At 35.6% G+C, this 22266-nt stretch overlaps 1 protein-coding gene and 1 long non-coding RNA gene across 3 annotated transcripts; both read right to left on the bottom strand.

Moving 5' to 3' along the window:
- Positions 1-3296: 3296 nt before the first annotated feature.
- Positions 3297-20584, bottom strand: LOC131161740 (uncharacterized). 2 transcript variants are annotated; one of them, XM_058117708.1, is made up of 9 exons: positions 20389-20584; positions 19999-20247; positions 19845-19906; positions 17949-18075; positions 8011-8159; positions 7053-7160; positions 6818-6937; positions 4348-4521; positions 3297-3681 (listed from the first exon to the last, which is right to left on the bottom strand). In XM_058117708.1, exons 2-9 carry the CDS (start codon positions 20105-20107, stop codon positions 3580-3582), a joined length of 951 nt encoding a protein of 316 aa, XP_057973691.1. In that variant the 5' UTR covers positions 20108-20247; positions 20389-20584; the 3' UTR covers positions 3297-3579. The 2 variants fall into 2 exon arrangements, with proteins under 2 accessions (XP_057973691.1, XP_057973685.1); XM_058117702.1 differs by having other exon boundaries at positions 19999-20176; positions 20389-20545.
- On the bottom strand, positions 8754-9465 carry LOC131161757 (uncharacterized). Its single transcript, XR_009138614.1, has 2 exons — positions 9383-9465; positions 8754-9260 (listed from the first exon to the last, which is right to left on the bottom strand). It is a non-coding gene; the product is annotated as an uncharacterized LOC131161757 (long non-coding RNA).
- Positions 20585-22266: the final 1682 nt, after the last annotated feature.

Raw genomic sequence — 22266 nt, 5'->3', positions numbered from 1 at the left:
GGATTTCACTTTAAGATTGCAACTCGTTTTTATTAGGTTCAATGAGCTAAGTTTCATATTTCTTGAATTATATGTTTAGCAATAGTCTACACCTTCTAAATAATTTATAGCCACAAAAATCCACTCTATTCTGCATAGGGATAGCAAAACGGGTTAACGGATCGGATTCAGATCGATCATAAACGGGTCAGGGTTAAACGTGTTCGGGTTCGGGTTAATCCGTTTATTAACAGGTGACTATTATATAAACTCAAACCTATCTGTTCAATAAACGAGTCATAAATAAATCACTCGTATAAAAAATATAATTTTATTCTTTTTTAAAAATTTTTAAACATTCCATCTAAAATGACATATTAAAAAAATAAAAACTTATTTAGTTTATTTTTAAACAGGTCATAAATGGGTCACCCAGACTCGAACCCCGCCTAATCAATTTAATAAACGGGTTGCATCCAAGTTGACCCGTTTATAAACAGGTTAGTTTGTATTAAACTCAAATTCGGTTTAAATGAGCGGGTCACGGATCACCCGTCATGTTTCGACTCGTTTTGTCACTCCTAATTTAGCAGCAGCAACAACATCGCTTTTACTTAGGTTATTACTATTTAGGTTTTGATTTTCAATTTCAACCTTTCATTCCTTTCTTCTTGTCCTTTTAGTTCCACATCTAGCTTCCGACAATTAATAATTACGTGTTATTTTTCTCTTGTAACTAAAATATCAGAAGTTGTGTTTTGAGACTTCTCCTTTCCATTTGAGATTATGGTCTGATATTTATGTAGAAAAAGATAAAAGAGAGATCTTACCAAAAAGTTTCACCCTATATTTGGAGAGATCTTGGATTTAAATAAGAAGTAATATAAAATTGCATTTGTTTAAATTCACCCAAATTCAAATTTAAGATATGAAATCTATGCTCTCAAATGCAACGTCACATACCATCATCTTCAATAAATAAATAAATAAATCTATAAGTATAAAATTATTATATATTTATTAATAGAAACCTATTTCTAGCCTATTATTTAGTTGGACGAATTAAAATGTATGTGTTACTCGCCCAGTCTATTTTAGTCCCATCCATTGAGGATCCAACCCATTTACCAATTTCATGATCCTTCTATCAAGTACTGAATAAATTTGTACAATTGTATTTGATACTTAATGGTACAAATTGCCTCCACGGACATGATGCGGTGAAAATGCATCAGCATGTAAGAATGAGCATTGGGAATTCAATTCTAGGTAGATACACTAACGAAACCAGCAATACCTGTAGATTGTGAGAGTTTACTCTATGAGCCAGTAGGGACCGTGGATGGTGAGAGTTCGCTCTATGAGTCAACGGGGACTGTGAATGGTGAGAGTTCTCTATGAACTAGTGAAGACCATGGATGGTAATGGAGATGTGTCTTGGAAGTCGAGTTGGTTGAACGTCCAACTAGTGCATGGAAGTCGTGTCCACACCGGGACTTTACCCTGATCAACGTGACCTAGGGCGGGAAGGACACTGATCCGTAAGTTTGGTGTCACACCAAGGGATCCGAAGGGCTCGTTGGTGGCTGGAGTTCCTATGTAATAAATAATAATAATAATAATAATAATAACTAGATATGGCAAGGGCTTGATTATAATTTGGATAATATTTTCAAAATTGAAACAAATTAAAAACTTCATTAAACAAATATGTATTTCTGGCTTTGAACCAAATGATAATTAAAAATATTATCAAAATAATAAAATTACAAAATAATTCAAATGAAAAATACTACAACGAAAATAAATTATCATAATTGCTTATTTAATTATTGTATTTCAAAATTTATTGTACAACAACAAATTTATTATACATGACAATTGAAAAATAGTAAAAGTATTTTATAAATGGATTATATTTTTTACTTTATTTTAAAAAAAATTGCATGGATATTTTCACTTAATTACTCTTTAAATTTATATCATGATTTTATTTATAAGAAAACACACATTAAACAATAATTTTTTAATTTAGAAAATTTAATTTTGAATTTAAAATATTTTGGAAACAAGTTGTCAAAATATTGAGAAACATAAAATCTGATTTTCAATTATTCGTATATAGCTAAATATTGATAATAGAAACAAAAATTTAGAAGTGGAAATAAACTCATTAATCAAAATAGCAAGAGATCCATTTAAAGAGAATTTAAAACATATTCTTTCAATTATATCCAACTCTGTGCTAGGATTTGCTATGAAATCAGCCTATATATTGCATCAAAACTGTTTATTGATTTCTAGTTTAATTTGGTATTCTTAGTTGCAAAATCTAAACAATTAGCAAGATATCAAATGTAATTGTGAATTTTAAAAGGGAGGACTCCATACCGAATCTTCATTGATAGGGTTAGTTTTCAATATTCTTATAGTCTCCATATGCTTATGATTCACTCGATTAATACTTGAAAAAAATAATGCATTAGAATTTTAGTAATGTGTTTTCTGCTTCATTTCCTCTGTTTGGAATTTAAAAAATCTTAAGAAAAGAAAAGAAAAATATCAAGGAATTCACTATATTATGTTTGGTTATCTAGAAAAATAAGAAAGAATAATAAAAAAAAAAAAACCAATTCAATGAATAAAAATATGATTTTACGAATCATTTACATTTGATTTTTCTTAATTTTTAATCATTTTAAAACAAATTTTTATTTTTAATAATATTTGATGTAGAGGAAAAATATAGTAACGAATAAGTTTCTCCCTATTGTTTTTTTTTTTTTTTCTTTTTTTTGACCAAAATCCTTAATCCAAACAGGCTCTAAAGCAACCTTTTTACAATATTTATATTAAAAAAAATTTAGCAAAAAGAGATAAATCTGGTCATTAATTATCGTGATTACAAAGAACTTATTGGACGACTAATACCTCGTGAGAACCTTATTTTTAATTTCACTTTTCCTGAATATTCTTCATATAAATGAGAAATGTTAATATGAAGAAAAGGGGTTTACACGGTGAGTGGAGACATTTGATTGTGGAATTTAATGTGGCATACAGGGGTCCAACTATGGTTTTATTCATAGTTTAGCCAACAGCGTGTGCAAATTTGCAATCCTTACCAGCATATTTTAGCCTGTAAAACTCCACAACACCTTTACAATTTTAACGCATACCCCAAAAATATAAACGACAGTTTACGCCCATCTCTTTTGGGACGCCTCCTTTGCTGCCGAGTATTAGTTGGGGCCTTGGGGGTTCCAAAGAATTCGGTTTATTGCTCCTGAATTAACATGTAAAACGACAGAAAAACAGACCAAAACTTTAGCTCCTCTTAAATTACCATGTCAAATATTATCATAGAAAAGCAAGAACAAATCTTCTATGATTACATGTCCAATAAATGATATTCTACTACAAAATTTCCAGGTGGCAAGTACAGGACAAACGGATGGAGAATCAACCCAAGTGTCCAGCAATTACATGCTCCAAAATGTACATGCACAGATTTTTTTATCTCTACCTCAAAACAGGAAAATTAAGAATTGTTTATCTGATCTTTTGCAATTGTGAATCATAATGCTTGTAGACATTGCTTCAACGGTTGATTGGAGTATGCATCCGTTCAACGATCGCATTTACAGCACCACGAGACATCACTAATGTGTCGTGCAGCAGGATGCTATACACATTCAAACCCTGCAGAAGAAACCATGTCAATAGTGCTTAAGCCAGTTCCCTTTTCTTCTACAGAAAAATGTTCAAGATCAGACAGACATTCCATAAAATCAATGCAGTTTACGAAAAATGTTCAAGAGCCACCCTGAAATGCTATGTTCGTAACAGCAAAATGTTCAAGAAACCAGTTGAAAAATAAGACAGATATTTCATAAAATCAATGCAGTTTATTTTATTTTATTTAAAAAAGCCACCCTGAAATTATTGTTTTCATAAATTTCAAAATAAGAGTTGAGAGGTGCCCACATAACCACACCCAAAAAAAAAACAATGGTATTTCTATCAAATATCTTCAGGAATTCGGAGATTTCTATCATGATGTAAATACTGAATAGAAAAACAATAGAACACAATTGCATGGTTTATCTTGATCCATTAAATAAAAGCAACTTGCTACATATTAAAGAAAACATGCTAAAAGCAAGTAAGAAGGAACAGAAGATGAAATCCATTGTTTAATAGAACCATCTGAAATATTTTCCCTAATCCATTATATCGAAGTATGCAGTCACATATTAAGCAAACATGCTAAAGAAAGATTAATAGATGAAATCAAACAAGCCTCTATAGTGGATCCTTCAAAATGCTATAGTCAAGCAAAAGACGAAATCAAAGCTTGCAACTTACAATTGAAGGTAGTACATTGACATAATGTAAATTCTGGGTAGCCAGTTTCACTTTCTCATTGATTGGACCCCCATCCACCAGCAGAAGTTTCTTGACACTCTCCATTTGCTCGACATAATTCACAATGTTTTTGGTCTTATGGGTGGGAACCTCCAAATCCTCAAAAACCAAAAGCTGCAATAATTGGTAGGAGTTCTTTGATTACTCATGATGAATCAAAAGAGAAATTAAACATTTCATTATGCTATATCCTCAATAAGTAAACAGGAAACTAGATAACAGTCCTAAGGTTTAAGAAAAATTAACAATCCATCAGAAAAAAGATAAGATAAAAAAATAACCAGAAATGGAAAAAGTGGTGAAACATGTATCATCAGACTAAATCCAACATACTTCACACAGAGCTTGATGATGATGATGACAATAATGATAATTAAAGGCTCAAAGAAACAAAATTGAACAATAGAAAACAGATGCATTATGTGCATACTAAGATAAAGAACATGTCTACCAGCCTCGAGAATATATTAAAATATGTAAACTCTATTACAACTAACAGCAACAGAAGCGTGGTCACCAGACAAGCCAACCTCAGCACAATCCTCTTACTAATGAAAAGTAAAAGGTCTAATGCAACTTTAATGGTGAAATTTGTTTCCTCTGGACCAAAATGCTTGCATCAATCTTTAAGTTTCCATGCCCATGCATTAAATATATTTGTTCACTTTGTTTTCCCATAACAACACAGCGACCATCAAGTCATCAATCACTTCAGACCCAGCATAGAAGTTTGGCAGACTCTACCAAACCCTCAAAAAGATAAAAGTTCAAACCAACAAATGGAACACCTAAAAGAGCTGTAACACAACAGTAGGAAAACCAAACATCTCAAGCTCAGAAAACCAGATCCACTGGTTACCAGCGCACTCTTGGCAATTTGCAGGCAGGGTCCCTAAAGCTGAAGAATGAAGCATAACAGGAAGGAAGCCAGTAGTCTAAACAATCACATTGAAGACAGAGAAACCTCAATATGGCCTTAATTATCAATGCAACATACAGAAACAAGCAAACGAATATTCTGCAAGAACTGAGGGCAACTGAAGCTCTGCAAAAAATCAGTTACTTGCATTCATTTCTCAAGTTCATCATTAGAGTTTATCACAACCACACACATCTACAATTCTAGATAAAAGTGCACACAGAAAACGCATGCAAAAGCTAGTAGGGGCTGTCTGGTATCATTCCATATGTATTGTAAAATTTCAACTGTTTTCATAAAAAAGAAAGCCACATTTTATGATTTTCAGTTGCTTTAGCAACCTATCTAGAAATGGATTAAATCATTCATTTTATACAAAATTTAAACCAAATTTAAAACAAAATGATCGTATGAATATGAAATATAAGTAGATAAAAATGTCCAATTTTTTTGAAGATTCAAAAATAATAATAAAAGTCATTCAAAAAATATTTTTATTATTTTTCAATTGTCATGTACAAAATAAGATTGTTATTGTAGCACTAGAAAGTGAATTTGAAATATAATAATTAAGTAATTATAATAATTTTTATTTTATAATATTTTCAATTTATACTTTTTGTCTTTTGCATTTTTATTATTTTAATCATATTTTTTAAATTTTATTTTATTCAAAACTGTAATAACTATTGTCGAATTACGATTATGGGTCATACAACGAAATTATGGGAAAGGGTAATTGAACATAAATAAGACTAAAAATAAACATTTCATAAAATTAATTTGTTTTTATGCCTGAGAGATCAACAACAGAAGCTATTTATCTTTTAAGAAGTTTAGGGAAAAGAAGAGGAACTTGCAAATGGTTTTATTGACCTAAAGAAACCATATGATAGAATACCTAGGGAAGTTCTTTAGTGAGTTTTAGAGATGACGGGAGCTTGCAATAGATATACTGAGATCATTAAGAATATGTATGATAAGAGTAGTGACTAGCGTTAGGACTATATAAGGGGGAATCTAGGTTTCTAATCACAATAGGCGTGTATCAAGGTTCTACTTTGAGTCCTTGCCTTAGTAATTGATTAATTTACTAGGAATATCCAAAATGAGATCCCTTGGTGTATGTTGTTTGCAAATGACATCATGTTAATTAATGATAATAGGAGCGGAGTGGAATCTAAGCTAGACCTTTGGAAAGTCACATTTGAATCTAAGGAGTTTAAAATAAGTAAAAATAAGACACAACATATGAAATGTAATTTCAAAAATGTTAGGAATAACAATGGAGAGAAGATTAATCTTGATAATCAAGAAAATAATAGCACTAATAGATTTAGATATCTTAGATCTATTCTTCAAGCCAAAAGGGAAATTGAAGAAGATGTAGTATATAGAATTAAAACAGGTTGGGTAAAATGGAGAAGTGCGTTAGGTGTGTTGTGTGACCATAGAAAGAAAGAAAAAGGGAGGGAGGAGGAAGTAACTTGCCTTCCCTTCCGCTACACGAGCTGACAGCGCAATCTTCAGCCCTAGACGGCGAACCTTCTTTTGCAGTTTGATAGCATGACTTCGTGGCTTAGGACCATGCATGGTAGCACCATGCCTAAACTGTAATAGCATCCATAAAATTCATCAAGACCTATTTGATAGCATTTTGGACACAAAGTAGCTTCAAAAGCAAGTAATCATAACCCAATAATCTGCAAGCACGATTATACATTACCTGAGGCCCACGCAGTGTTCCATGCCTTGCCCGACCTGTGCCCTTTTGTGGCCATGGCTTTTTACCAGTCCCACTAACCTCACTAATAGTTTTTGTTGAATGTGTTCCCTGTGGACCACTCAACCAACATTAATAATCATTATATGCTTCATAAAACCCAACTTACTAATTAATCACATAAAACAGGGAAGTTAATATTTTTCACAGACCAATACATTACTTAATCAGGCTATATTTCTTCTCTTCTTTGTATTTTAATATTAATGGAATGCATAACTTTACCCCTCTCCTGCCCCCCTTTTTAAAAAATGAATAAAATAAGAAGGAAAAAAGGAGAATTGATAATTAGAGTCCATAGTTCTGAACAGCTTCAAAAAGAAAAATCATCCACAAATTAAATTTTCAAGACTAGAAGCACACTTGTATTTGCATGTTCGATACGTAAGGACTTGCATGTATTCTGCTAGAGCAATGGATATCTTGGAATTTACTGGGTGTTGCCAGGGAAGGTCAAAGATCAGTAAAAAGGAAATGGCATTAAGGATAGGGGGATAGAAGCATCATTTGGAGAACTGCTCCATTGTTGCATGTGCTGCATTTGGTTGGAGAGAAATTGAAGGGTGGTGTTTGAAGGCCAGGAATATGCACTGGTTGCCTCGATCCAAAGCTCTCTTTCCATGCTTCTAAGCTGGAATCCTTTCCATCATTCTTATACCTTCTCTTATATTTTAGGCTTTTCCACTTGTTAGTTTTCTTTGTTTCTCTTTTACTTGTGGAAGGAATCATGCTTAGTAGTATATCTGATCTAAAGAGGCGTTGGCCCCTTTGGCATTCTCTATTATTTATTCCCAACCCCACTTCCCCCAGGCCCCCACAACACCCCCTACTGCCCCAACCCCACACACCAACCCCCCTAAAAAGGGGGAGGGTGTTTAAAATTGTCTAGTTGAGATAATACCTGCTGTCGTTTTGCAAGCTGCCATCTTACAACACGGTGAACAATATCCTTCCTAATCGGTACATCAAAAACATCACCAGCCAAAACTATGAAGCCTTTGTCTTCATTGTGAAAATTTGTCACTGGGATTATAAGGTCCTGGTAAAATCCTATAAAATAGAAAGAGTAAATCTAAAAAAATATTCTAATTTTACAGTGAATCAATATTTGAATTTTATCAAAGATTTGCAACATGAAATAATGAACAATAAATGGAGAGATGAAGTTGGGGAAAAAAAATTCAGCATTGAGATAGTATATTAAACTAATGAGAAGGTAGCCTAATTGCAACATAAGCATTATGACAAGAATGCATATTAATTGAAATGCATCCACATGGAGCTAATAACCAGAAAATCATCTTCAACACAAACAAATTGAAGGTTAAAATCTAAATTTCAAGTAAATTTTTAACTAAAAAAAAAATTCAATTCTAAGTAAGCTTTTATGCAATCTATTGCTTATGCCAGCCTAACAAGAAAAATTAAATTCATCTCAACTGGTCTATTTTTCCATCATCTCCTCAATCCTCAAGTTTGTTGAACATGTTCAGATTCACTAGAAAAACTCTACTACTCAATATTTATATAAATTTTTTCACTATATAATAATCATTAAAAATAGTTCATTGAAGTAACAAATTATTAACCTTTCAATAAGGTGCAGGAATAGCAGGGCATGGAGATATTCGTGACCAAAGATCAGGTAAATCTGTGATTGGATTTTATAGAATGGACACATTAAATAATGTGATCTCTTCAACAAATATTTGTAACAACCCACCACATAAATGTTAAGAGTCGTAGCTTGCTAACCTATTAAGAATTCGACAACTGAGCTATAAGATGAAGCTCAAATTACTTCAGCATTCAACTTAATCCTTATAAACCCTCTCAACATCACTCCATGGTCAATGTGGGATCACATTCGTGCTTCACTATTCATTCCAAAAAGGAACTTCACTATTCATCTATGACATGATTCCATATTCCACTCTGCGATATGATATTCTTCCAACATGGGCCCATCAGATTCCTTCTCCCCATTTCAATTGCCTCCCAAGCCCTATACTGTTTATTTGTTCACTCAAAGGCCTCCTACAAGTTGCTCTCCACGACTTTCTGCACAATGGGACCAACATTCAAGTATTGTCCATAGGCTTTCTTTTGTTTTGGGCCCACCAGATTCCTAGCCTCCTGCTCACCTCGTCCCTGCAATTTAGTAGAGGGGTTCAATTTTGATTGGTATAACGTGGTCCTGCTGCAAAAGCGTTAAATAAACAGTAATGAAATTCTCAGAGTCCAATAATTGCTTAACAGAGTAAAAAGTTTACACTCTTCAACTCATTCAACTTAATCCTTAGGTTGTGGACCACCAACATATATCAAGCTTTAACACTCCCACCACACGTGCAACCTGATAGCACGTGGAGAGATTAACACAAAATAAATAACAACCATTACAAGGAATATGGTAATTTTTTAAACACCACAAAATAAACACAGGCAAGGAGACTAGAACCCAGGATTTCCTGGTAACCAGCTCTGATACAATGTTAGATTACCACTTTACCTAAAAGCCAAAGCTGTTAGGTTGTGGGCCAACAATTTATATCAAGTTTTAACAATACCATGGAGGAATTTCACCTATGGTGTCTATGGCTATGCACAGACCAATCCAAAGTTCAAACCAAAAAAAACCAACATAACTGAACTACTTCAATCCAAACAGCTCTATTTCATACTCGAATTCAGTTCGGTCCAAACAATTATAACCAAATATATTTCAATTCAGTTTCAGTTTTGCAAGTTAAAAAACAAACTGAACTACACCTTTAAAGACTAGTTCAGCCGTTCATCACTTCAGTTGTTCTCCAATCTTCAGAAATCTCCTTTTTTTTTAAGGCAAATTCATTTACTCTCCACTTTTCTAATCTTCTTCCCTGGCTCCTCATCCTCCTCAACTAGTTGCCTTGAAGCCTCATAAGATTTTCAAGCTCACCCTCAGCCCAATGCGACACAGCAGCAGCACTGCCAGTGTTCCACCCAATTGACTACCCTGCCATGCTGCTCCAGCCTTCCACATGGCCAACTGCTCTGTCGTGCTCTCAAGTCTCAGCTCTACTTTTGGCCGTCTTGGTCTCTCAGTTCCACAAGGTTTGACTTCATATGTTAGTGTTAATTATATAGCCAGTATTTATAGATTGACAATTTCATGACAATTAGTGCTAAATCTAGTTTGGCATGATGGTGGGACTGAAGTTTTGAGAGGTGGGGAGTGCTTTATTATAAATCTCTGATAGGAGAGTGTCAACCAAGTCATGGGTGTGATCCACAGGGGAGTAGGAGCACAGGCAACCAACTAGTGAATCATGATTGACGCCCAAGGTGATTGCCCCTTAGAAATTTACTCAGGAATTCTAGGGAAAAAAAATGATTTGGTTTTCATGCTACAGAACTGATAAGTTTGTTTCAGTCCACATTCAGTTTTGGCCTATCTTAATGATATTGTAATTGATAGTCATACATCATAACTTATAACATTTATTTTTTGGATAAAGTGTCAATAGAAGGCCATAAATTATGCCTTGTCAATAGCTATTAATCTAGGCTGTATATACTTTCATAAATAGGAGAGGAGATTTAGCTTACCATGTATAGCTTCCTAAAATCACTCCATGTAAATTAGCTGGCTTACCATATATAGCTTCCTAAAATCACTTTGTGTAATTAGCATGTACAGATTTAAGTTTCCTTGTATGACTGGCAGTCTTGCCTATATAATGAAAGACCTTCTCAAAAGAGAGGACAATTCGAACCATTTTGTTATGGTATCAGAGCTATTCTCTAAGATCTCAGTCCTATTTTTCTCAGTCATAGCCTCAGTACTTGTGGAGAAGTCATATAATGTTTGTGTCAGACTCACTGGCAAAAATTATGTTGCTTGGGAGTTTCAATTGGAGACCCTTCTCAAGGGTAAAGAGCTGTGGGGACATAGATGGCAGCAGAAAAGGGGGATCTACTGCGGAGAGGTCTGTGGCTGACAAGGCAGCTTGGGATGCCAAAGATAATCAAATCATGTCCTGGATTCTTGGTTCTATGGAATCACATCTGATTCTTTCTCTGCGTCCTCATAGGTCTGCAAAGGCTATGTGGAATTATCTCAAGCAAGTCTACAACCAAGACAACAATGCTAGGCACTTCCAGCTTGAGTTGGCCATTGCTAACTATACTCAAGGGGATCTATCAGTTCAAGACTACTACTCTGGTTTTCTGATTTTGTGGAATGGTTATTCTGACCTTGTTACAGCCAGGTTCTCTGCAGAAGGATTGGAGGCAGGATTGGCGACAGTACAACACGTACACAAAACCAGCCAAAGAGACCAATTTCTAATGAAATTGAGGCCTGACTTTGAATCTATTTGTGCCTCTCCAGTAAATAGAGATCCTGTTCCGACTTTGGAGGCCTGTTTTGAAGAACTCTTGCGTGAGGAACACCGCCTCAATACTCAGAATATTATGGACCAATCTCGTGTTGCTTCTAATGTCTCAGTTGCCTGTGCTGCTCATGGCAAGGGGAAGGGTCGTGACATGAGCACCACACAGTGCTATAGTTGCTAGAATTATGGCCATATTGCCCCTAACTGTCCTCAGAAATTTTGTAATTACTGCAAGCAGCCAGGGCACATTATTAAAGACTGTACTATTCATCCTTCACGCTCCAACAAGGTCTATCATGCAGTTGTTACTAGTGACTTACAGCCAGCTATGCCTGCTGCTACTGCTGAAACTTCTGCTGTTGCCTTGCAGCCTCCAGCACCTTTTCTAACTCAATAAAAGGTGCAAGAAATGATTGTGAGTGCATTTTCAGAATTGGGACTTCAAAGTACTGGTTCTTCATCTCCCTCTTGGATCTTAGACTCGGGTGCTTCTAATCATACAACTAATTCTCTCCATGGAAGTAATGTCATAGAATATTGTGGCCCTTCACATATTCAAACAGCCAATGGTAGTGCTCTACCCATTGTGGCAGTTGGTGATGTATCTTCTTCCTTTATGGATGTTCTTGTATCACCTAATCTCTCTGTGAATTGAGTTCCTGTTGGCCAGCTTGTGGACCAAAATTATGATGTACATTTTACTCATGGTGGTTGTGTTGTACATGATCAGATGTCAGAGTAGTTGATAGCGAAGGGGGCTAAGCATGGACGTCTCTTTTCTCTACAACTACCTGTTCCACAAAGCTTACCTTCTTTCTCTATACTATCTTTACTTTGTGATAAGTCTAGTGTGTCAAATGAAATTTAGCATAAGCGCCTTGATCATCCTAATTCTAGGGTTCTATCTTATTTGTTGAAATCTGGTCTATTGAATAATAAAGAGCATTCTTCTTCCACTATGTTTCCTGATTGTGCAACTTGTAAACTTGGCAAAAGTAAGACTTTATCCTTTCCTTCTGAAGGGAGTAGAGCCACCCACAATTTTGAGATCATTCATAGTGATGTCTGGGGTATTTGTCCAATTATTTCTCATGCCCAATAAAAATATTTTGTGACAGTTATCGATGACTACAACAGATATGCAAGGTTCAATTTCTTACGACACAAATCAGAAGTTTTTCATATGTTCAAACTGTTCTTAGCTCTTGTTGACAATCAATTTTTGGCTGCTGTTAAAATTCTTCGGTCCGACTCGGGTGCGGAATATATGTATGTCTCATGAGTTCCAATCTTTCTTGCAATCTAAAGGTATTATTTCTCAACATTCTTGTCCATATACTCCACAACAAAATGGAGTAGCTGAGCGAAAGAATCGTCATCTTTTAGATGTTGTCCAGACCACGCTCATTGAGTCTTTAGTTCCTCCTACGTTTTGGGTAGAAGCACTCACCACAACAACCTTTTTTATAAATATACTTCCTTCCCAAGTTTTGGATTTCAAGTCTCCACATTTCAAGCTTTATCATCACAATCCTACCTATACAAATCTTTACATTTTTGGGTGTGTATGCTTTATGCAGCTTCCCCCCCCCCCCCCCCCGGCGCGGGACAAAAACAAGCTCTCTGCCCAATCCATCAACTGTGCCTTCTTGGGATATAGTGTCACACAAAAGGGTTATTTATGCTATGATCCAAACTCTAATCGGGCTCGTGTTTCAAGGAATGTGCTTTTTTTTTAAAATAAAATAAAAAAAATCAATGGTTCTTTCTTATATCTTCCTCACCAAAGTCTTCCGTTGCTTTCTTCCTTCTTTTGATGACAATTTTAGTGCTCCTAGCATACATGTTGAAAGGTTCTAGCCAAGCAAGGTATACCATCAGAGACTTTCAGTGTTGCCCCCTTCTGCTCGTTTTTTTTTTTTCCATCTTCTCCTTTGTGCCGCTCCTCTAGAGTATCTCTTCCTCTTGAACATTATGGATTCCCGTCACATATGGCAGGTACTACTACTTCTGCACTGTCGGCCACTCTATCTTCTATTGCTATTCCTACTGGTCACTCACAGGCAGTCAAAGAGAAATGTTGGCAACAGGCCATACGGGGGAACTATGTGCTCTTGAGGCTAATAAGACTTGGGAAGTGGTCGATTGTCCTGCGGGTGCGACTCCACTTGGATCCAAGTGGGTCTATTCTATTAAGGTTAAGTCTAATGGTAGTTTGGACAGGTATAAAGCCTGCTTAGTAGCTCTTGGAAATAATCAAGAATATGGAATAAATTACGAGGAAACTTTTGCTCCGGTGGCCAAAATGACCACCATCTGCACAATTTTGGCTATTGCCGCTTCTCAAAATTGGGGTTTGCGCCAAATGGATGTGAAGAACGCCTTTCTTCACGGGGATCTCAAGGAAGATGTTTATATGCGTCCCCCTGCAGGTTTACTTTCCACCCCTACTTTGGCAGTGTGCAAGTTGCATAACTCCTTGTATGGTCTCAAACAGGCCCCTCGTGCATGGTATGAGAAATTTACTTCTACCGTACTCAAGTTTGCTTTTCTCAAAAGCAAGTATGACGCATCGTTGTTTCTTCACAAAATTGAGATTGGTGTTGTCATTCTCTTGTTGTATGTTGATGGCATAATCATCACGGATACTAATTTGGTTATGATCTCCCAATTAAAGCAGTATTTATAGGACTCTTTTCACATGAAGGATCTAGGATCTCTTACATATTTTCTTGATCTAGAAATTACTGCTGGTTCACATGGTATTTTTCTGCCACAGCACAAGTATGCCCAGTATTTGATGGCTGATGCTGGTCTCCAGGAATCTACCCCTCTTGATACTCCCATGGAACTTAATATCAAGCTGCTCAAAGAAAAGGGTGACTTGTTATCAGACCCCGTAGCCTATTGTACGTTGGTTGACAACTTGGTCTATCTTACAATTACTAGACCTGATATTTCTTATGCTGTCCAACAGGTTAGTCAGTTCATGGCTTCTCCTCGGAACCTTCATATGGCTGAAGTTTGACAAATCATTTGCTATGCCCATTGCACAACTTTGCGGGGAATTTTCTATCCTGCTGGTACTTCACTTGATCTTATAGCATATAGTGATGCTGATTATGCTGGGTGTAGTGACACTCAACGTTCTACTACGGGTTGGTGTATATTTCTTGGTCCGACTCTTATTTCTTGGAAAAGCAAGAAACAGGACCGTGTTTCTAAGTCCTCTACGAAGTCCAAATATAAGGCCACGTCCCAAGCTTGCACTGAGATACATTGGCTCCGAAGGCTATTGGCTGAACTTGGCTTCTCTCCAAGTGGTCCTACTTCTCTTCATGCAGATAATACTAGTGCCATTCACATTTCAGCCAATCCCATCTTCCATGAGCACTAAATATATCGAGGTTGATTGCCACTTCATCCGTGAGGCGTTTGAAGCTCAGACTATCTCTCTTCCTCATGTTTCTAGCAATCTTCAAGTGGCAAATATTTTCACCAAGACTCTCACACCGCAACGACATAATTTTCTTACAAATAAATTGATGCTTATGGATAACCTGCATCAATTTGAGGGCGGATGTCAATAGAAGGCCATAAATTATGCCTTGTTAATAGCTATTAATCTAGGTTGTATATACTTTCATAAATAGGAGAGGAGATTGAGCTTACCATGTATAGCTTCCTAAAATCACCCTATGTAAATTTGCTAGCTTACCGTATATAGCTTCCTAAGATCACTCTGTGTAATTAGCATGTACAGATTTAAGTTTCGTTGTATAACCGGCAGTCTTGCCTATATACTGATAGACCTTCTCAAAAGAGAGGACAATTCGAACCATTCTGTTATAAAGTAACACTAATTAAGTGGGACCTATGTATGCTTTCATGAGCTCTACCTATATGCTCTGTATATCTAGCATAATTCATGCCTACGCCAGTCAAAGGTGATATGACATGTTGTTGACCTTATAGGTCACGCCCTAGTTTTGATAATAACAAATACTCTTGCATTTAATGAATATCTAGTTCATGTGCAGGTTCATATTAGCAGGTCATTAATGGCACGTAAAAGATCAAAAGCTTGAAGACAAATTCATATTCTTAATTGTAATATTTTTAGTGAAATCTGTCTGTAATTGTAATTAAGGTATTTGGTTTGTAATAAGCACACACATCACATGGATGGTTAATCTTGTAAGCTCAAAACAAATCATAATGCAAAATCACCTTAGTATACCCTTCGGTCGACCGACACGGGATTTTTTCGGTGTCTCTATTTTGGACCCAAGTGCCCTAGGACACTCACACTTTAACATATGTTTGTTAAGCACTTGAATAGGGCTTGTTTGCTTCAATATGAGACTGAAATGCACACTTGGTGCACTTTCGGTCGATCGGCCAAATCAGTTCATTTCTGGCCTGGTCGACCGAACCATACCTGGGTCAACTGTTGACCAAGGTCCCGGTCGACCAAGACCTTGTAGTTCATTTGACCCCGGTCGACCGAACCACCTGGGAGTCAACATTTTGACCTCTCGATTGACCGACAACTTTTGTACTCCAACTACCTGGTCGACCGGAGGGTCCTTGGGAGAATTCCCATTAGTCTGGTCAACCGAACCATACAGTTCAAAAAGGCCTGGTCGATCGAACCTCGAAAGTTTGGGAAATCTCCCTCTCCAGTCGACCGAGCCTTTCAATTCAAAAGTCCCCTGGTCAACCGAACCATTTGAGTCTTGGTCGACCGAAACACTTTTGGTCGACCGGACCCCTCGGGTTGCTCCTATTTTTTTTACCGCGGTTAAATGTTTTAAACAGGGTTAAATTATTTTAAGTGTCATTAAACTTTTCCAACAATCCCTAATAGGTCCCCAACGGTCAAATATTTTGGTATGTCTATATATACTATTTCATTTGGGAAAATTAAGTGTGATTAGCGAAAAAGGATTAAAGATTTCTCTCCCAAGCAAAAATACCCCTTTTGATTCGTATTGCTCATACCCTTCTTACAAACACTCTAGCTTACCTCTTCAAGTTCAAAATCAGTTGTAAGTGCTTTGAGTGTATATTCTAAAAGGTTTTTGCTCTCATTGTTTGAAGTGTTTGAATCGATTTTTCTCTCAAGAGCATAACCTAAGTTTTCTTAGGAGGCTTTACTAATAAGCCTACCCTAAGAAGACTTGTGGTAAACTTCCGAGTATTGCATTATCATTGCAATATCTTTGGAAGTTTGTATTTGTTTTTGGTTTGCAAAAACATATTTCAAGCTTACTCAAATATCTTGTGGAATTTATTGAACTATTTGTGAAAAGATATTTGTGCTTGTTACACTAATCTTTGTGGTAATATTTATACAAGTATATATATATCATTTGCCGAAAACAAAGATTATCTATTTTGCAATCCAAGCATATACACATTCGTGTGATTGAGATATTCTCTGATTGATATTCTTGAGGCTTGCTTGATGTTATGTGTAAACATGTTTGATTGAATATTTTGAGATACACAGATTATTATTGATACACTCACGTACTCATTATATTGATAGAAAACGTTTTTGAGAGTTAAACTACTTAGACCACATTGAGCTTACATTATTAAATCATCTGTGGTATTTGTGTTTGTGCGCATTTGTGGTACAAATTTGCTTTACGTGAAAGCACCCATATATTGTACCGTTTGATTGTATATCTGAGAGATTCCAGGCGTGACCTGAGGGGGCGGTAATCCATCCCGGTAAGGATTGAAAAGGTTGAGGTCAGCCCTGTGGTAATTTGACCTGATTTGTATAGGTGCCGCTCCACCCATTGAAGTGAGCAAGTTAGTGTGATAATCCTTGTGCTGGTTAGCCAAGGCGGGACGTAGGCAGTTGGCCGAACCTCGATAACATATCTACGTGCCACCCTTTATTTACTGCTTTCTGGTGCTTGTGTGAATGTTTAAACTGCTTTATTTAATTTATGGTACATTTACATTATTTGCACTAGATTGACCATAGGCTTGTGAACATACTGCTGTCAGCCAATTTACCCCCTCTTTTGGGATCACGGTAAAGCTAACACATGTGAATGTGCCAAACTACCAAATTATTAGCTCCAAAGGCCTCCACATATATCTAGAAATTTGAAAAAACTTCCATTTTCTCTCAAAATCAATTCTCTTGTTTGAACCACATTCATTAACCAAATGCAATGGTCATTAGACCTAAATTGAATATGGGACTCATATCGTTATGGTTGTCACAAATTGGTCATGCTTGCATGTTAAAACTTCGCAAGAATTTTATAACCAAAGTAAAAACTCAAAATTGTACTTTGAACTCAAGATCACAGCTATTTGAGCCATATTGATATATAAAGGCAACATTTTAGGTAACTTTTTTTCCTACATTATTCACTTTCAAGCAGCATAGTCTTTGTTATAACACATTCAATGTTGTGAATCTTCATCATACCTGGAGAACGCTCAGGAGTAAGCATAGTCTTTTTGGACAATAAATCTGATGGAAATGCGGCTCCACTTGATTCAGGTGTTAGGATGGTAGTTGAAAGCCCTCGATAACCAAAAAAAGATGAACCAACCTACATCAATATATTTAACAGGCTTATAACAGATACGCACAACAAAAGATATCCCAAAAGAAGAGTTTAGTGATAAGACAAAGATTTGAACAAATAACCAATTTGTTGAAATTCACTTTAATTCTAAAATAAGTTGTGGCAGAAATCAATGTCTAAAAACATCTTAGCTTAAAAACAGACCATGTTTTCTTAGTAAGAGAAAGAGGCTTAACATAATTTTAAAACTTAAGCATCTAATATCCTTTGCTTATTTCATTGTGAATTTGATTCTCAGAAAGTCCATAAAGCAAGGAAGAAGTATGGCAACAAAAAAAAATATTTTTCCCACTTCAAATACATTTTCTTTGTATCCCCTAACCGCAATAAGACATATTTGTATTTTATGTGCCTCGATCATACATGCATAACACTCCATAATCATTATTAATTGTAGGTAGATTGCATTTTTAGATAGACTACTTGGTTAGGATGGAATATAATGCCAATCATACACTGAATGGGTATGAGGACCATGCATAGACAATTGAGAATCTCAATCTAGAATAATTTACAAATAATTTTTCTTCTCAAAATGCGGCGTTCAACATAGATGATTCTCTTGGTCATCCAAACGACATATAAAATTAACATAAGTAAAGCAAAGATAAAGGACATATAGGGTTTGAAGAAAAAAATGCCAAACCTATCAATGCAAATGTGATGCTTTTATAATGAAAAATTAAAATGAGACAAATTACATTTTGTATGGAATTTTTTCAATTTGGAAATTAAAAAACAATTTCTTAGAAAAAATGAACTCAAAACTAATTTTGGTACTGTCATCACTCAATAACAAAATGCATTGCTATATATTGGCTGTTCCCATGTAGCATATGACTAAACTTTCTACTTCCAAACTGGAAATTTAGAGCAAACACGCAAACTTTTTAGGAGTTACCTACAACTAGGAATTAAGAAATATACATGAGTAAATTTATGTAAGATTTCCAGAGAGATTCAAATCTACTGACAAAATCAAGCTCCTTGTCCTTCTTGGTATTAAGCCCCGCAATTTTCAAATTACTGACAATACTACAACGACCTCATAGATGTGTCCCAAGATGAGGAAAACAAAGCATAATAATAATTATAACAACAGCAACAACAAAACGAGAGGGACAAAAACAGTGGTATTTTTCTATGAATGAGAAAGAGGAGGAGGAAAGCCCCTTGAGGTTGTTGAACATGATCGATGTTATCCTCAAGAGTGAGTTGACAAAAGACATTCATGGCCATAACTAGAGGAGTATCAAACAATTGAGTGAATACTGACTAAGAGAAGGTATTTGACATTCAAACACTACAATCTAAATCTTGAGAATTTACAAGATCATCTAAAGGACTACAATGACTTCATTAAAAATTAGGAAATACCACAAAAGAATTAGGTTATTACTCAAGAAATACAGGAAAGTTCTGTAAGATTTGAGAGAGATTCAAATCTACCAACAAAATCAAGCTCCTTGACCATCTTGCAATGAAACCCAATTACTGACAATACTACAACAAACATGTAGACGGGAAACAGAGCATGACCAGTACAATGATATGAGATTTACAAACTAATTCAGCGGCTCCCAACAAATTTTTACTAAGGATTTTATATCACTAAAACAAAAGGGTCGTAAGGAATAAAAGAATAAGAACCCACAGCAAATAATCCCACAGAAGAAAAGAAGAAAAGCTTCAACAAACAAAGGACGGAATAAAATAAATGTGAGGAGCACTACCTTCGCCAAATTAGAAGACTCCACAGAACATAAACCATCCGCATAAATATGGCCACGACCAGCTGTTTTAAAGGAAAAAATTAAAAGAAGCTAGCAAGTTAATAATCTAGCTGGGCAAAATAACACCTCGCTTTACAGGATGCATCTTGCTCACCATCAGAAGCACGAGAAGAATGAGATAAAATCCTTGAAGAATCGCAGCGACCACACACATATAAGGATCCAAAAGAACGTAAAAGCCTTTTGGAGATCGACCCAGCCATCCCTCTTAACAAAAATCAATACTCAAACGAGGTGGATCGCGAATTCCAATAGCGGCAAGAGAATGTCACCTGTTCATGCTCGCTCCAAAACTAGCTCAGCTTCGTCGAAGATTTTCATTGAAAAGAACACATGTTTAAACCTAATACATTAAGATTGGAATCGATGATGGGATCATTTCAATTTCTCTCTTTTGCAGCATTTCCAACGAAAATAAAATGAAGTCTCGAGCACAGAAACCCTATAAGTTATGACAAATGACTAGAAACAAACTCTGGATTACCTCTTTAATGAATAGAGCCGAATGATTTGCAGCCGCTGATAACGCCGGCGCCCTCGTCGTACTGAAGCAGCAGTAGCAGCCTCCGACGAGGGTGGGAAGATTTTGCGAGAAATCGACGAAGAGAAAACCCCACTTCCAGAGTCCAAGCTCAGGCTTAGTGGACTCGGTGGGAAAGTGCTTAGACCACATCATACATGGGCTTTTCTCTAAAGGCCCAATGACATTCAACATGGGCTTCTCTTGAAAGGCCCGACCACTCTAAGACTGCATCGGACATTTTTCCCATTTAGTGCGGACTTCAAAAATCTAATATTTGTATCTCTATATTTTGTGTGTTAAATATCCGATAAATTGATCCTATATCTATTAATATCAAAGAAAAATATTTTTTTCATATTTTAAAATTTTAAAAATAAGTGTATGGACACGTGAAATGATAGGTTCCATGCTTCATTTTTTGAGATTTTTCATTATTTTATTTTATTTTTTATTTTTAAATAATCTAAAAATTTTAATTTTAAAAATAGATTCCAAATAAATTTAATTTTTTCAAATAATAAAATAATCAAATTTTGATTTTTAAAACTCAGCGTGCACATTTAATTTCATCTTAAAAAAGCAAAATTCAAATGCTAAAAATTTGGACTGGCATTATACGGAGCTCTAATTGTATAAATATTCTATAATTTGAATAGTTATTGGATTTGAATTTGTCTGAATTTAAAAAATTATAATAGAATATTATATTAAAATTTGTTCAAATTCATTATTCAAATTAAAATTTAAAGTCCAAAATTAATACTTTCAAACGCAATAAATAATCATCTCGCCGTATTTTTGGATGTGGCAACTAAGTTAAAGAATACAAATTAAGAAACTAATGAAGATAATACCAATGGAAAGAGAGAATATCTTATTCTTAATCAGATTGGATTTGGAAACCTGTTAAAAAATATGTATGAGCCTAGCTAATACTGTATTGGGGATATATACGGAATATTGCTCATATATATATATATATATATATATATATATATTCTTCCTTTCTATCTGTTTAATTTTAATTTCTTCTTGATTTTAAGATTGGCAGTGCGGGTAGGGCGCAGTGGGAGGGATCATGATTGACGATGATGTACCCAACTATCCTTTATGTTTCCTACTGTGCGTTGTGGTAGACAGCATCAAAACCCTTGACCATGCATGAAGATGATTTATAGACATGTAAAATGAATGATGATGAAGGGGAGGACCTGTGGAATTAATAATTGGTGAGATATATATATATATATATATATATATATATATATAGAGAGAGAGAGAGAGAGAGAGAGAGAGAGAGAGAGAGAGAGAGACCTAATTTAATGAAAATGCATGTAAGAAGGAGAAGATGTTGGAAGCCAACCATCATCATGAGTAGAAAACTTTAATTTGGGTAGCTTACGCAAAGTTAAATTTGGTCAAGTAATGATTCGTGCGTACACATACCCTAACGGTAGCTCACTAGCTCCATCCCCTTCTGCCTCTGTCTCTTGTTTAAAAAGAAAAAGGAAAATTGTTTCTACGCACATATGGCGGGGCATGCAATGCAATTAAGGACAAGTTGAGCAGTCTTAGTTTCATGGGATTCGGTCAATTGGTTTTGTCCCATCAATCAACGTTAAAGCAAGTAAAAGAAGAACAAATTAAGGGGTGGGCTCTACGTGCATGCATGCATGCCATGCCGTCCCCTTCAGCTATCTTTTTAGAGGAGCGACAGGCGTGCGTGCTGTAGCAAGCTTCCTCTCTTAATTCTCCCGTCCATTGATCACCACCACTTAATTAACTGATTAATTATTTTCCACTTCAAAATTCAACTCCCAATCGGGTTTTTTCTCCAAA

This window comes from Malania oleifera, chromosome 1 (assembly GCF_029873635.1).
Source record: "Malania oleifera isolate guangnan ecotype guangnan chromosome 1, ASM2987363v1, whole genome shotgun sequence".
NCBI classification, from domain to species: Eukaryota; Viridiplantae; Streptophyta; class Magnoliopsida; order Santalales; family Ximeniaceae; genus Malania; species Malania oleifera.
The sequence above is the reverse complement of the archived record's forward strand: the minus strand, read 5'-3'. Positions and strand labels throughout refer to the sequence as shown.

What these genes read in the sequence shown, in the direction of transcription:
- LOC131161740 (XM_058117708.1), bottom strand. Translation starts at nt 20,107, where the DNA reads ATGGCTGGGTCGATCTCCAAAAGGCTTTTACGTTCTTTTGGATCCTTA. An exon ending in GAACACTGCGTGGGCCTCAG is followed by an intron (nt 6,938 to 7,052) that starts GTAATGTATAAT and finishes ATGCTATTACAG; the next exon opens with TTTAGGCATGGTGCTACCAT. An exon ending in TCAATGTACTACCTTCAATT is followed by an intron (nt 3,682 to 4,347) that starts GTAAGTTGCAAG and finishes TTTCTTCTGCAG; the next exon opens with GGTTTGAATGTGTATAGCAT.